This window comes from Myotis nattereri (assembly GCF_964212035.1).
Source record: "Myotis nattereri genome assembly, chromosome: 7".
Taxonomy (NCBI): Eukaryota; Metazoa; Chordata; class Mammalia; order Chiroptera; family Vespertilionidae; genus Myotis; species Myotis nattereri.
In genome coordinates this window covers 36,732,783-36,747,617 of record NC_138082.1, presented here as the reverse complement: position 1 = coordinate 36,747,617, position 14,835 = coordinate 36,732,783, and the positions used below count along the sequence as shown (strand labels likewise).

At 47.5% G+C, this 14,835-nt stretch overlaps 1 protein-coding gene and 1 pseudogene across 2 annotated transcripts in view; one reads left to right on the top strand and one right to left on the bottom strand.

The window, feature by feature from the left end:
• Positions 1-14,835, bottom strand: part of FARP2 (FERM, ARH/RhoGEF and pleckstrin domain protein 2) — an 89,767-nt gene that overhangs the window by 18,087 nt on the left and 56,845 nt on the right. Inside the window, exon 14 of the mRNA XM_081096268.1 lies at positions 1,431-1,609. Coding sequence (XP_080952394.1) covers positions 1,431-1,609 — 179 coding nt within the window. The remainder of the gene's footprint in view (positions 1-1,430; positions 1,610-14,835) is intronic.
• On the top strand, positions 8,751-13,177 carry LOC308522495 (kinesin-like protein KIF22; annotated as a pseudogene). Its single transcript has 3 exons — positions 8,751-8,773; positions 9,976-11,123; positions 12,972-13,177. The product of its transcript is annotated as a kinesin-like protein KIF22 (transcript).

The window sequence follows — 14,835 nt, the reverse complement described above, 5'->3', positions numbered from 1 at the left end:
TGAGGTGGCTGCACTGTGACGACCATGTCCCTTCTCTCAGAGGCCTGGTTAGATAACGAAGGCCATAGACACCTCTGTTAGCCCAATTAACCTCAAGTGTCAGGTGTCAGGGGTCATCACCCTACAGATCACCACCTAAAGATCAGCTGTTTTATTAGTACAGAAAGTGACAAATTAAAATTTAGTTTTTTAAACAGCTTTCCTCCAAAGCCATTTTTGTTATGGCACCAAAGCAACATGGCCAAGATGGAGGCCTGCGGGTGGGGGGCTGGCTGCAAAGCCCCAACCACCAGGGGGGCGTCCTAGGCTGGAAGCCAGCCGGCACCCACACCTCTTCAACAGCAGGCCTTCCATTCCAGGGCTGCTGTCACTGAAGAGGGCCCGGGGACCTGGCACAAGGACAGACGTCTGCAGAGGCCTCCCCATCCTTGGAAGAGTTGCAGCCCCCCGGCTGAGGAACCTCACGGGTCCAGCTCAGGTGGCCCTGGAAGTAACATGCTTTTTGGCCAATTCTAAGGTGCTAAGGTGTTCTCGATGACAGCTGCCCACATGACAGGCACCTGCGAGGCAGGGGTCCCACCACTTGGGGCCCAGTTCAACACGCTTCCTTCAGGTGTGCACCTCAGGGGCCTCTACTAGGTGCAGGGAAACAGATAGATGGTTCCTGGCTTCTCCCTCTCCATGGCCCCCAGGGCCCACACAGTCCACAGTCCATTATTTTAACCACTCTCTTCCCCAAATGTCAAATTCCCTGGACCCTTTGCCCTTCCTCATGTGCTCACATGCAAAGCCAGCTTGCCCTGGCTGCCTTGCCCAGGACATGGCCCATGATGCAGGCCAGGGCCACAAGAGTGGAAGTGGCCACGAGGCCAGGGGTGCCAATGCCTCTGGCCATCGCCTTGTCCTTGAACCATGAGCTTTCTACCCTACCTTTCCACACCTGCCACACTATCCCTGGGATCACCTCCACTTTCTACCCTAAATCCACCCCATCTCTTCCCTCCCCTTGCAATGACACTCCAGGAACCACTCATACATCAGCCCATGACTCCCTTGACTCCAGACAAGACTGGTCCCCACCCAGCAAACCCTTTCTGTGCATTAGACCTCCTCCCGGTTACTGGGCTGAGGGCTCCTCCAGGGCCTGCCCCTTTCTGCCACATCCCCAGGATCCAGCCCAACACTCAGAACCCATAGGTGCCAGGTACTGTTACAAAGGTCCCAAAAGAGTCCCCAAAAGGACAGGAGGACCTCAAGACAAGATTTCTCTAGGGAAGCCAGCTCACCATCGTTCCCTCAGCAGGCCTGGGAGGGAGGACTGTGTGGGCATAGAGCCCAGTCCTGCTCTGCCCACAGGCTTCCCAGCCCACAGAGAAGTTTGCAAATCCAGGCCCACCAGCACCCAGCCCTCTGCTTGGGGTGGTGCCCACCTTGTGTTTCGGCTCCTCCTCATCGTCCATCCTGGTTCCGCCAGCGTCGCTAAGGACAGGGCTCAGGAGTGGGGACGAGCCCCGCTCAGCTGGGCCCAGCGTCACCTGAAACACAGGGCTCAGGCTCAGCGGGCTCTTCTGGGTGGAGGGAGAAGGCTGAGGACTGTCCATGGGAAGGCCTGGAATTGAACAGGGCGGGGGATGGAGTGAGAAATGAGAAGGGCCAGGATACGGCCAGACACCACATTTCTTACCAGGCGTTAGCCGACACTAGCCTTATACTGCTGCTCGGCACTTTCTGGAAACTGTGTAAGTAAAGACGCAACCACATGCAGTTCTCAATGTGACATAAAGTGAACATGAGAAAAGGCTGCTGGCTGACCAATCCGATTTCACAGACACCAACCACAGGCGCCTGGACCCCTGGGCTGTGCAGTTGCAGGGCTTTCTCTTTGCTCTAGAGATAAAATCAGCAGCACAAGCATGTGAAGCAGGACAGACAGGGAGGAGCACCTACTGTGTATGTGTTAGAGACATACCGAACTGATGCCAACATATCTGAAGAAAATACCTATTTTAATGCCAAACTCATCAATCATTCAGTTAAAAATCTGATCATATAAAATTACAACTCATTGTTTTCTACTTAACTGAATTTTCCATTAACAAAGGTTTTATTTTGGTTTTCTAGAATTATAACACAAAAGTAATTCATAGTTAAATTTTCCCCCTTTTTAAATGTTTGCTTTTGATTAGACAGAAACCAAAATTTTCGCCTAGTTCTAAAAAGGCTAATGATGAGGCATATTCTATCATACATTTTGTAATAAAAAATTCTCTTATCCATTATTTTAAAAAAATTCTTAAAGGTTTATTTCTAATGTTTTTTCCCCCTCTGTGGGAAAACAATTACTATTAAATGCCGAATTTTAAAGATACCATTAAAGCAGAGCCAAAACCGGTTTGGCTCAGTGGATAGAGCGTCGGCCTGCGGACTGAAAGGTCCCAGGTTCGATTCCGGTCAAGGGCATGTACCTGGGTTGCGGGCACATCCCCAGTAGGAGATGTGCAGGAGGCACCTGATCGATGTTTCTCTCTCATCGATGTTTCTGGCTCTCTATCTCTCTCCCTTTCTCTCTGTAAAAAATCAATAAAATATATTTTAAAAAAAAAATAAAGCAGAGTTTGAACAAAAAATATAACTGCTGTTTAAAAGCTCCTTAAGATAATTACCTTAAGTTTCCAAATGTAGAGTGTTTTAACACTCAAACTACCATTATTTCTAACTATGATTAAGTCAGTTTACAAAATGCTGGGATAGAAATAACTCAATTCGAGACCGTGGTGGCTGCCCACTCCCTACACAATGGCTTAAAGCAAGATCCTCTGACACTACCACTAACGACTTCAGATGCAGTCACCTAGTGACCAGCTTATAAAACCAAAGCTTGGCTTATTCAGCCCAAAAACATGGGAGTGTGTAGACAGGTGTAGAGGAGTTTTGTGAACACCCGACACGCCTGTTTCCTGCTCCCCAGACAGTCATAAGCAACTGAACTAGAGTCAGTAGCCATCCCAGGCAGCGGCGGGCTGGCAGGGCCCTATTTTCACATTGACAGATCTGGAGCTGGGATGCCACCGAGTGCTTCCAGCGATGAATTACCAAAGCCAGGACGGCAGTTACCTCTGGAATTTCTCACAACTGACAGATTTAAAACATGATGAAACACCCATTCACATTAGAAAACCTGGACAAAATAAGATATGAAATTAACAACCAGTTTATTAGAATTTGCTTTTATTATATTTAAAATATGCTAGGCCACCTTAAAATAACAAAATTCCTATACCCATCCTCCCACACCAGGCCGGGTGCACTCTGTAAGTTCTGGAGAGCCCAAACCCGAATGGAGGGCACAGTTACTTTTCACATGGAGAAGAGGCATGTGTCCAAAGATGAGCTACTTAGGATTTGCACTCCAAAACCCTTTTGTCCCTAATAAGCCCAAAATTGCATTATGAGATACCGTCACACATTGAAATTTTAGAAAAAGCCTAGAAGTGACTAATAACTGATCTATTTATTCTTCACAATTGTATTGTTCAAGGTGTGAGAGCCAAGATGTTTTATGCTCATTGGCTGTGAAAGGAAGTACAAGGTCATTGTTTACTCTCCCGTCTACCAGCACCGCACACAGCACCTCCCTTGGAGATGGGCAGTCCAATAGCAAATTACTAGTTGGCAATTCACCAAAAAGTTGCTGCAAAACTTGACTTTATTTTTTCAATAGCAGGAGAAAGCTGAGGAGATGGGTGACCAGTTCTCTGCTATGTTGGCCAGTGCGGGCTAGTAAAGCTGTCAGATTAGAGAATGCAGCCCAGTAAACAGCCCCTCTGTGAAGAACTCATAAAAGAGAGGGACCCCTTTTAGGACGGACTGCTCATTTGGAAGGTTAAAAGTCATCATTTGATGTTAGCATTGTAGATACTTATTATTTCACAAAAATTGTCAACTCACAATTTAGTGAACAGATTAAAAAGTACCACAAACTGCCATTAAACACTTGTCTTTATTAAATCTGTCAGCTACAGCACAATGTTGTAAGTTATACCACCTCCTTCCAATTATGTAAACACAGATTCTACAAGATAAAGTCAACAAATCTGTGGGGAGATATTTTTTCAAGCAAATGACCCGTCTACACCCAGTTTGTCTGAGTGTACATCGTGTACCCATGCCCTACCTACGTGGCCAATCTTTCTACTGTGTGTATCGCTGACACACACTCCACACCAAGAAACAAGCGTGGACCGCGGCTCGGCTGGCGTCTCTCCAGAAGTGATGCTGGGGTAGCCCCATCCTGCTGGCATGATGTGAGAGGTGTATGAGCGCTCCCTTGCCTCTGAATATCCTGCCCGTGTTCACAATGCACATTAGAGCACCTGGATAAAAGGCAGATGCCTTCAGAATTTTAGGTATCACAGAATATGCTTACCCTTAACTGACATGGTGAAGAATTAACCTGAAATTTTTGTAAAAACAGACCCCGGTGTCCAAGGTCCTCTACTGAACAACAGGCAGGAACAACAGTTGTTCTGCGTTACAAGAGTCCCTATGACAAACATCCACTTAGACACAGAGCGAGCTTCCAGACCACTATGGTATCAAGGAATGGTAGACAAAGAATTTTTGGAAATTCTTCAATTTTCAAAATCTGGTTACTTGAAAGTAACAGACACAAGCGGTAGTTGTTTCACTGAGCTTCGAGTTTCTGCTGGAGCGGGTCAGATTGTCTACTTGTGTTCACAGACAGGCTCCGTTCTCAAGGCTGCAAGTTACAAAAGCTTAAATTTAAAACTGTTTCAAGTTCGGCAGTGAGTACCTCTGGCAGTTGGTTTTCTTTGCTTTGTGGCATTCGTTATTTCGAAAAATTTCTAAATATTTATCTTACAACTTTTGAAATGTCATTTTAGAAAGCACAGTATTATACATTGTGCTTAACTTCATTTTCTTCATCTAACTAGGTGATGAAAGACAAATATCACATTTAGAGGAAAGTTAACATTACTTTTGTTTCATACCTTTAAATCCTCTTCATCAAATCTCTATAATAAATAATCTTGAACATTTTTTGCCTAATAGTGGAGAAAGAACCAGCTCCAGTTTGGAAGACTCAAGGTTAAGTTTGAAGGTTAATGTGACAGTAGGAGGCATAAGATCTAGAAATTCCTTCTGTAGCTTGAACAATGGCTCAGTAATCCCATGAGAGTAGGGAAGGCTGACTTGTCCCAAGAACCCAGGTGAATGTGAGCTTGCTGCTGAGTTAGCAGAAAACTCTCTGGCTCCATTTTTGGACTAGAATGTCATGAGTCACTTTACACAAAATTTGGCTTAAAAAAATAAGTGGGCAGTAGAAAAAATGGCCCAATTATCAGTTCATCTTATACCGTGTTCTCGCAAAGGTCACCTCCCTGCTCTGCTTCTTCATCTACAAAACAGCAGGTGAGAACCTGACATGTGGTATGCCCTCCCCATGGGGCGGTGAAGCCTACACAAGGAAGCTTGGAGTGGGTGCCTGGCCCACGACCCACGTGGTGACCTGAAGTTCAGAGGGTGACTGACATCAACACATGCAATGCTCCAAGAAGCATGTTTTAGTTTTCTCTTCTGTTTGTTCTAAATAATCAAGACTCTTTCCTTGTTAAGAAAAACAGGCGCATTAACCAATAACATAGTGACACTTAGGGTCATGTGTCTGGCTTGGTGCCTGCTGGGCGTGGGTCTCCACTGTGTGTGCACACATATGGGTGTCTCAGGGAGCTCTGTGTCTTTGTTCTAATAAACGACACCTTTTGTCTCAAAACTGTGACTACAGATCCTCTAAACTATTGGATCAATGACAGCAAGGTCCCCAAAGCAAATTATTCAATAAATGAAAAAGTCTGTAGGTGACTTTCATTAGAAAAGAAATGTAATCTGAAATAACATACTTCAAATATAAAGGCCAAACAGTAGTACTCTCCTAACAGGGCAACCTACAGAGCCAATAGAGAAATGCTTTTGAGCAGTTTCTTAAAATCTGGATTTGTCACAGAGGTGTCTCTCTGAGGATCCACTCGCTTCCATCACCACTTCATCCCCAAACTGGGGCTCTGGGCAGTGGTGGCCTCGGTCAGGGAGCAGGGCCGGCCTGACATGGGAGGGAACTGACGCTCACTTGGTGACTCACCACCCTCTTCTCTCAGTGGGCAGTGACTGCCCACTCAGGGTCTTGGGGAGTTTGTGCAGAGAGGGTCTTTTCTAGAAGGCCACTGGCATGTGCCAGGCACCTTAAAAGCCAGGGAGGAGACCACACCCCCACTCCCGTGCAGCACAGAACAGCCCAAGGGAGCAAATGCTGCTGCCCAGGAGGCGGGGGGGGGGGGGGGGGCGGGGTAGGATATCACCAATCCCATGACCCAAGTGTGGCAGGAGCGCAGGGACAGCTCTGGGGAGGCAGCAGAAAGCATGTCAGCCGAGTGGGAAACAAGTTCAGAGCTGGAGTAAAGACTGTCCAGAATTTGAGCTGAGGCTACACCATAGGCCAGGGATTTTATAGCGTGGGTTCTAGCCAACTGGGTGGGAAAGGCAATAATGTTCTCTTTTTCAGAATTAAGAAGCCAACAGCACGTGTTCTGTGCACAGGACCAGCCCAGGGACTACATGGTTCACCCCAAGGCTATAAACAGTGCTGCCCTCAGCCAGAGCCTCAAGCTTAGAGCAGGCGACTGCCATCCACTTGTGCACCCGACCACAGAAAGCACTGAAAGAAGACTAAGGCTGAGAAAAGCAAGCCCTCTCCTTGCTCCCAATGACCTTCTGGGGACGTTGTCCACATGTGAAACAGACAATGCCTGTTTGCTGCTCAGAAGCCTATGAAGTGAAGAGCCGTTTCAGGGATTCATTTAACATGAAAAATAATTTTTAATTATATAAGTCAAAACTATAACCAAGTAGAGGGAAAGAAAGCTAAAAAGCCCATTTAAAAATTCATAGTAAATATGTCCTTATTTTATTGAATAAACAATTAAAAAATTCTGAATTAGTACAATCTGCATATTTATAAATGGCAATTTCAATGGAAAACAAGCTTTATAAGTACCACAAACCAGGCAACATAATGTTTCTTTAAAGAATGAACAAGTTCAAATGCATAATGAAACACCAGTTCCTTCTCTCTCCATTTTCTAGGGGAATGTAGATGCTTTCATGCAAAAACAAAACAAAACAAAACAAAAAAAAACAGCACCTGGGGAAACTTAAGGCACAGCTACTGTGTGACAAGAGGGGCCAACAGTGGCCACCACAGCGAGCTGTGACAAGCTCTGTACCTTTAGGACAAGGGCCAAGCAAAATCCCAGCAAAGTAAGACTCCATGGCTTTGGGAACAGATACTAAAATCCTCAATTTTAAGTGCCTGAGAAAACACTAACGTTTCGTCTATGAAGTAATTGATCTAGTAACAATTTAAGTTCCACAAACGAGGAGGGAATAACCGTACCGTGAAGACAAAGGACTTGGCATCACATGTCACCTACATATAACACGTAGGGGAACGGTTCATTGTGCTTGACAGCACAAGGTCGTTGCTGCGGCACGGGACATTTCCAGTCACCGCTGGGCAGCAGGAGCCGAGAGCCTGCACTGGGAGCAGAATGTTCCTGCACACCAAAGCCATTCAAAAGGCCTTTGCAAGATGACAATGACGGGCGTGACATAACCAACAAGCTTAAACATCTTTCATATTAAACTTCTTTGGTGTGCTATTTTTACTGCCCATCTCTCTGTCATTACTATTTTTTAAATGTGTGTTAAGTGGAAAAGGGAACCCTAAGCTGATTCTGTACTTAGAGAGAAAAAAGGTGCCCATAAATACCTAATGGTTAGAGGTGCTCCCATTGCACACCATACTGTCCCATGCATCACTCTTCCTAACATGGAGCTATACTGTTGTTAGATTTTAACATTCACAGATTGGTAGAATACCTGGATTTGGAAGCTTAAATACAAAAATAGATTTGGTAACTAATAAAAATATTCTACCTGGATTAGAGGTGGACTCCGCAGGGACAACAGGCACAGCCTGCTGGGGACCTGGCAGTGTGGGGATGGCGCAGGCCTGTGGTCAGCTGGCCATACCAGCACACATGCCCTCCTGTCAGGTGTAAGGCCTTGGGTCGAGTAAAGGATATCAACAGATAAAATGGGAAAACAATTATCCTGTCATCCAGGTAAATGGATCCCAGGTGGCGTCATTGCATAACACAAAGGTCTCTCATGATCAATAGGCATCAGCAGGCATGGCCTCGTGGCCTTCACTCTGGGCTGTTCTGGATGTCTGAGTATTTGCTACAAACCACTTCTCACTAAGATCAAATACAACAAGGTCACTGCTTACATGACCTGCCATGAGTAGAAAGCCACAATGTGAGCAGGATATATGGTCCTTTCTAAAGAAGTCCCTCTGAGTCAGAGGGATGTTTACAAGCCCTCAAAAATGAAAGGAGGAGCTATGAGCAGTAACCAAAGAAAGCCACAAGTGATTTTAAAGTAAATCATTTCATTATAAAGGAAAAGCTGTAAACTCAAAAATATTACGAATACCCTGGAAAGTAAAATTTAATTTCTGCCAGAAAGTAAAATTTAATAATTTCTGCCAAAAAGCTAAACCTGGATCTGAAAATGACAGCTTCACCAGCAATGTCCACAGAGCATCTGGGACCCTGGGCTCCTTCCTGCGCTGTGGCCCCCCAGGCCAGTGGGAGGGAGGGCAACGGTTGATGAGCTCCAGATCCAGGCCAAGGTGAGCGGCCCGAGGGGCGGGCCAGACTGTGGGCATGAGGAAGGACCACTTCTTCCACAAGCCACTGGCACAGAAGAGGGGTCTTCTACTGTCAGGGGAGCTAACAGCTACTAGCTACATGTGGCAAGCACTACCGTTCTTGTTTCTGTAAATTTCGAAAACTTTATAAACAAAGAGCTAAAAAATAAACTCTAGAAAATAAAGTTTCATTGAAGAAACCAAACCAAATCCTTTTATGGGAAGGCCTGGGCAGAGGTCTACACAACGTGTCTTCAGAATCTCCAGGACAAGAGCATGAACCACCACCTGCAGCCTGGCTGCACTCAGGAGTGGCCACCAGGCCGGATGTAGGGCTGACTCAAACCCACGTCTGATCTGCTACTTGGGCACTAGTGCGGGTGCCCTAAAGAAAAAAGGAGAGAAACATCCATCAGCTGCCTCCTGCGTGCACACCGACCAGTGATTGAACCTATAACCCAGGTTGACATGTCTAAACAAGGGCCCTACCAGGAGCTCAAAGATGCGATGATCTTTCCCTGGTTAAGCTTCTAGAAAGGATAGGGAACTACTTAACAAACGGTTGAACCTACAGGATATGGGACCTTGGGTGAAGTTGACTAAGAAATAGACCAACCATGCCTTTACTGCTTACTCCGACATGTTGAATGCTGAGTTACAAAGAAGGGAATGTTTGAGCTGATTTCCTTGGCTCAGATAGGTGACATAAGGGGGCACGTCTGATCTCTGCAACTCACTTAGTGACTTTAGGCTTAGCAAGAGGAGCTGGTGCCTGTCAGCTAAGCAAGGTGGGAGCCAATGGACACCTGCCTCCAGCTCGGATAAGGCTGTGTGACTGATGCCATTTGTAGATGGAACATCTGGAGCAAATGATACCCGCTGTGTACAGGGCCTGCTATTCTCTAGAGCAGCGGTTCTCAACCTGTGGGTCGCGACCCCTTTGGAGGTTGAACGACCCTTTCACGGGTCGCCTAAGATCATTGGAAAACACATATATAATTACATATTGTTTTTGTGATTCATCACTATGCTTTAATTATGTTCAATTTGTAACAATGAAAATACATCCTGCATATCAGATATTTACATTACAATTCATTACAGTAGCAAAATGACAGTTATGAAGTAGCAACGAAAATAATTTTATGGTTGGGGTCACCACAACATGACGAACTGTATTAAAGGGTCGCGGCATTAGGAAGGTTGAGAGCCACTGCTCTAGAGACTGCCAACTGGAGGAACCATCAGGAGACTCAAGTGTCAGTCTGATGCCTTCTACGGAGAGAGGCATTCTCAGCAGGACACCTATGCTGGATCGTTACAGCCCATCTAAGGCATGTGCTAGAAGGACAGAGTGCCTGTGTGCTGGCCTGTGGAACACAGTGGCAGGGAAGGCACACACAAACCTGGGCAGCCCAGAACCACCTGGATGATTCCCCAGCTCTCAAGGAATTCCTACAGCTCACACAGGAGGAGGGTGCCAAGGGCTGGCCACGTAGAGATCTACCAGGAAAAGGTGTTAGATCTCCTGAACCCTGGTGATCTGAGAAGACTGTAGAGTAAACATACTTATTTCAGGGCTCATACTGAAGCTCATCACTAGTTTTGCTGATTTTGAACAGCACTTCCTGCCAGCACTCCTCCCATAGTCATGCTGTGTTCCTGGTTAAGGTGGATCAGTGAGAATGCTTGGCCCCATTTCCTCAGTGGGAGGGGAAACTACCTAATAGAATTGGCTGGCTCAGAGGACAACCAGTGCAGAGGCAGCAAGGGCCTGAGGTTGAAGGAGAGTGGAACCATCTACTCCTCCCTCTTTGTCCTGGGCAAGATGGTGGATATGCTGAACCAGGGCCTCCCTCTTGTGCCTTATCAGGACAGCAAGCTCGCTCTCTTATGGCATCCTCATTGCCAACACTGCCCCTGAGAGATGCTTTTACCTAGACATAATCTCTACACTCAACTCTGCTGCCAGGTCCAAGGAGGTGATCAACTGACCTTTTACCAATGAGAGCCTACAGCTTCCTGTCTTGGCACCTGTTAAACTGTTTCAGAAAGAACTGGTAGACCCTTCAGAGGCAAAGAGAGCTCAAAGCCCTGAGGAATAAGAGATTGGGAATCCTGAGCCCCTGGTACCTTCAGCCTCTGTTTCCCAGAAGTTCAGCCCCTACAGAAGCTAAGTAGCATGGACTGGCCATGCTGTAGCACCTCCTGAGCTTGGGCCCTGTGCTGGGCTGCCAGGGGGTCCAGGAGACCCTGCTGCTGAGCACCCCAAAGTGAGAGCGAATGGTGATCATGGAGACAGTGGAGGAGAAGGACTTGGCAGAGCTAGCTGGTTTGGTTCAGTGGATAGAGTGTCAGCCTGTGAACGGAAGGCATTTGTTCGATTACAGTCAAGGGCACATGCCTGGGTTGTGGGCTCAGTCCTCAGTAAGGGCATGCAAGAAGCAGCCGATCAATGATTCTCTCTCATCATTGATGTTTCTATCTCTCTCTCCCTCTCCCTTCCTCTCTGAAATCAATAAAAATACATTAATAAAAAAAAAGAGAGAAGGATTTGGCAATTGAAAGGCTTAATTAAGATGAAAAAAAACCAAAACAAAACTGGAAGCCAAGGTGCGGGGCCCAGGAAACTGTGGACCCAAAAGAGAAAGAGAATTGCTCTCCCACAATGCTCTGACCCCTTTGCCCGCCACACGGTCACAGTGGCTAAGCCTCTCAAAAGGTTGTGGTGGTTCCCCTACAACAGATTCAGGAGCAGGCAGCATCCCCAGATGCCAACATCCATATCATAAAGAAGAAAAGCCACAAGAGAAAGTTGTAGTGCCTGGATACCAGGAAGAAAAGGCTGAGGACTCTGGGAGCTACAGATCAGCCTGGAACTAGCCCATGGGTACCAAAAAATACTAGATATCCCAGCCTGGGATCTGCACAGCCTGCAATGCATTGGCCAAAAGAAGGCCCAGCTCATCGTGGTCTGGAGGGAGCGCCACGGCCCCTTCAGCCAGAGGGAGGACTTGGAATGCGTGAAGGTCATGTCAGGAAAACAGCTGGAGTCTCTCCTGAAGGTATTTTGGGTCCTGCTGGCCCCTCCTGACTGCCAGCTCTTCTTTCCCATTGGCCTTTTCCCCACCCTTTTCAGTCCTGTATACAGTTTAACACTCCTTGTATACAGTTTAACTCCGTTAAAAGAAGAAAAAAAGGGCAACTTCTAGTTCAGCTGTGGGCAAACTACGGCCCGCGGGCCGGATCCGGGCCGTTTGAAATGAATAAAACTAAAAAAAAAAAAGACCGTACCCTTTTATGTAATGATGTTTACTTTGAATTTATATTAGTTCACACAAACACTCCATCCATGCTTTTGTTCCGGCCCTCCGGTCCAGTTTAAGAACCCATTGTGGCCCTCGAGTCACAAAGTTTGCCCACTCCTGTGCTAGTTGAAAGTATCACTGTGCAACAGCAGGTGCAGGACTGGGCAGCCCTCATAGGACTGAGGCCCAGGAAAAGCATTCTAGATGTATATGCTCATTGTCTTCACCACACAAGTCCAAACTTGGCTTTCTGAGTGACACAGAGGAAAAATGTCCTGAACAGGCTACTCTAAAGAGCAATTCTGACGACATCGCCTTTCTCTTGAGAGTCCCACGGTCTCTTTTCAGAGGTTAGCCAGCCCCTCGGAAGGATCCTGTGCCCTGAGGTGGGTCTGGAGCGGGAGGGAATGGGCTGCAGCCGCACACCCCAGACACCAGTCCAGAGACCTGGATGAGAGTTAGACTGTGGTGCAGGTTTAAGGCAGCTACAAAAACCAGGACATTTCTCAATACATTTAGCTAAAACCCCACCAGTATTGGACCAGCACTGATGAGAAGAGAATGAGTGAGCCTCACAAGAGGCCCAGGGCAGCTCTGAGTCCCTGAGAGCACGTGCTGTCACACAGCAAACCCACCCAGGCACAGAGCTACAGACTCACACAGGAGTAGAGGCCGTAGGCTTGATGTCACCACAGGCCTTGGAAGAAAATAAACCTTTAAACATGGTATCGCTCTCCTAGGTAAGAGCAGGAAGGATAAACCACAAAACCCAAAGCCTAATCCGTGGACTTGACAAATTGAACAGTATGTGCCCAGGGCTAGAGTGCAGTCACCTGAGGTCCTGATGCACAGCAGGGGTTTCCTTCCGACAGCCACAGAAGACGTGTACAGTGCGGGCTGTGAGCATCTGCCCACCTTCCACAGTGGTGTAGATGGGGCACTGAAGGGGCCTGTATGGCCACCTCAACCTGCCTTTCCCACTGCCTGGGGACAAGCCCATGTCCACGATGGGGGCTATGAGAGACGGCTAGGGACTGTGTATTACACAGCCCTGGCCAACAAGAAACAACACTCGTAAGGAAAGCGGGAGCCCTCGATGTTCAGGGGGTCCTGGGATGTTTATTTGTTTTAGCGAATAACCCATTCTGATAGTCCAAAGGAAACAGTTCTTGGATGAGAGCTTACACTACAACTCTCAAGCCAACCAGTGCGTCTGGTTCTGTTTTTCTTCAACCAAATACCTGTTATACCCCCAATTAAGCTAAACAGAAGGAAGGAGTTCAATTGCATTGTAAACCAATGCCTCTCCAAGCCAACTACCTAAACATAGCACTCTTTCTGGGTCTCAAGTCATTAATGGGACAATGCCTTTGGCACTGAGACACCAGGATTTGGCTCACTCAGGACTTCGTGCAGTGGCTGGACAAACCAGGCAAAGCTTCCATCCAATGACTTGTGGCAGCATGCCTCATCTTAAAAAGCAGCCTCAAAAGGCAGACTACACACATTCTACTAAAGATCAACATGAGTCAGACTGTGTGACGTTGAAAGTGGACAGCATCAGCTTTCAGCTGAATCAAAAAACAGCAAGAAAAATATAGCTGCGAGACTAATTCACCAGCTCCCAGGGGGACTAACTGCAAACACTTATCTATTTTAAACCCGATGCATAGTTTTAAACATCACTCCAAGTGAAAGTTTTAATTCTGTGACATTCAAAACAGAATACTGGACCAGAGAATTAGGAGAAGAAAGAATCCCTAGCCATGGGTACAAGCCAACAGTCTGAGCTCACTGCACGAGCAGGTGCAGGGCAGCCTGTGAAGGCTGGGAGTGGTCAACATGGGCTTTGATTTACCTGCTCTCCTGGACTCACATTCTTTAAATTATTCTGCAAATCGAAAATGACTCTCTCTCCACTGGTCTGTGCAAAAGAATTGCCAAAGAAAAGGCTCACGTCCAGGGGGGATTCGGCTTCAGAGCCCCAGGAGTCTGTGTCTGTGCTGCTAGAGTCCTCAGCCGTCGTGGGCGGGTAACTGAGCTGCTCTAACTGGTCGAGGATGTCAGAAAACTGAAAGGCTGAGCTGGCCTCAGAGCGCACTGAGCAGGCGGGGAAGTTGGCCATGGAGCTGGCCTCGGACTGGTTGGTGGAGCTGGGTGTGTGCACAGACAGGCCAAGCAGTGGGAGGTGGCTGAGGGAGCTGCTCTGGGAGGGACTCAGCAGGCTCTGCATCAGGCTGGCCTGGGCCTTCACCTCCAGCAGTTCCGACGTGTCTGAGGGGTGCACACTGCCAAAGCCACTCTCTCCCTCAAACTCAAAGCCATGCTCTACGCTTATGGGCGCTGCCTCAGTAGAGTACCTGTCTGGGCTGAACTGGGCAGAGTGTGGGTGACCACACAAAGGGGTCTGCAGGGCCAAACTGCCATATGGGCAAGAAAATGCCTCAGAGCCTCCAGCAAAGAAAGAGATGTCTGCTGGGTCGTCATCTATGAACTCCTCAGACACCTGCAGCTGGGTGTTTGTCAATGTGAAAACAGGGCTCCCCCCAATGCCCTGCCGACCACATGGGTGCTCCCCCATGGAGGGGAATGAGCTCGTGGTCAAGTCTCCCTTGCTGTGGTCATTTTTACCAGCAGCTCTGCACTCCCTGCTGCACCCCCCTGCACCCAGGGCTAAGGCACTGTGACTCTGCCCCCCAGGACTGCTGGGGCTGCAACTCCTCACAACACGACAAA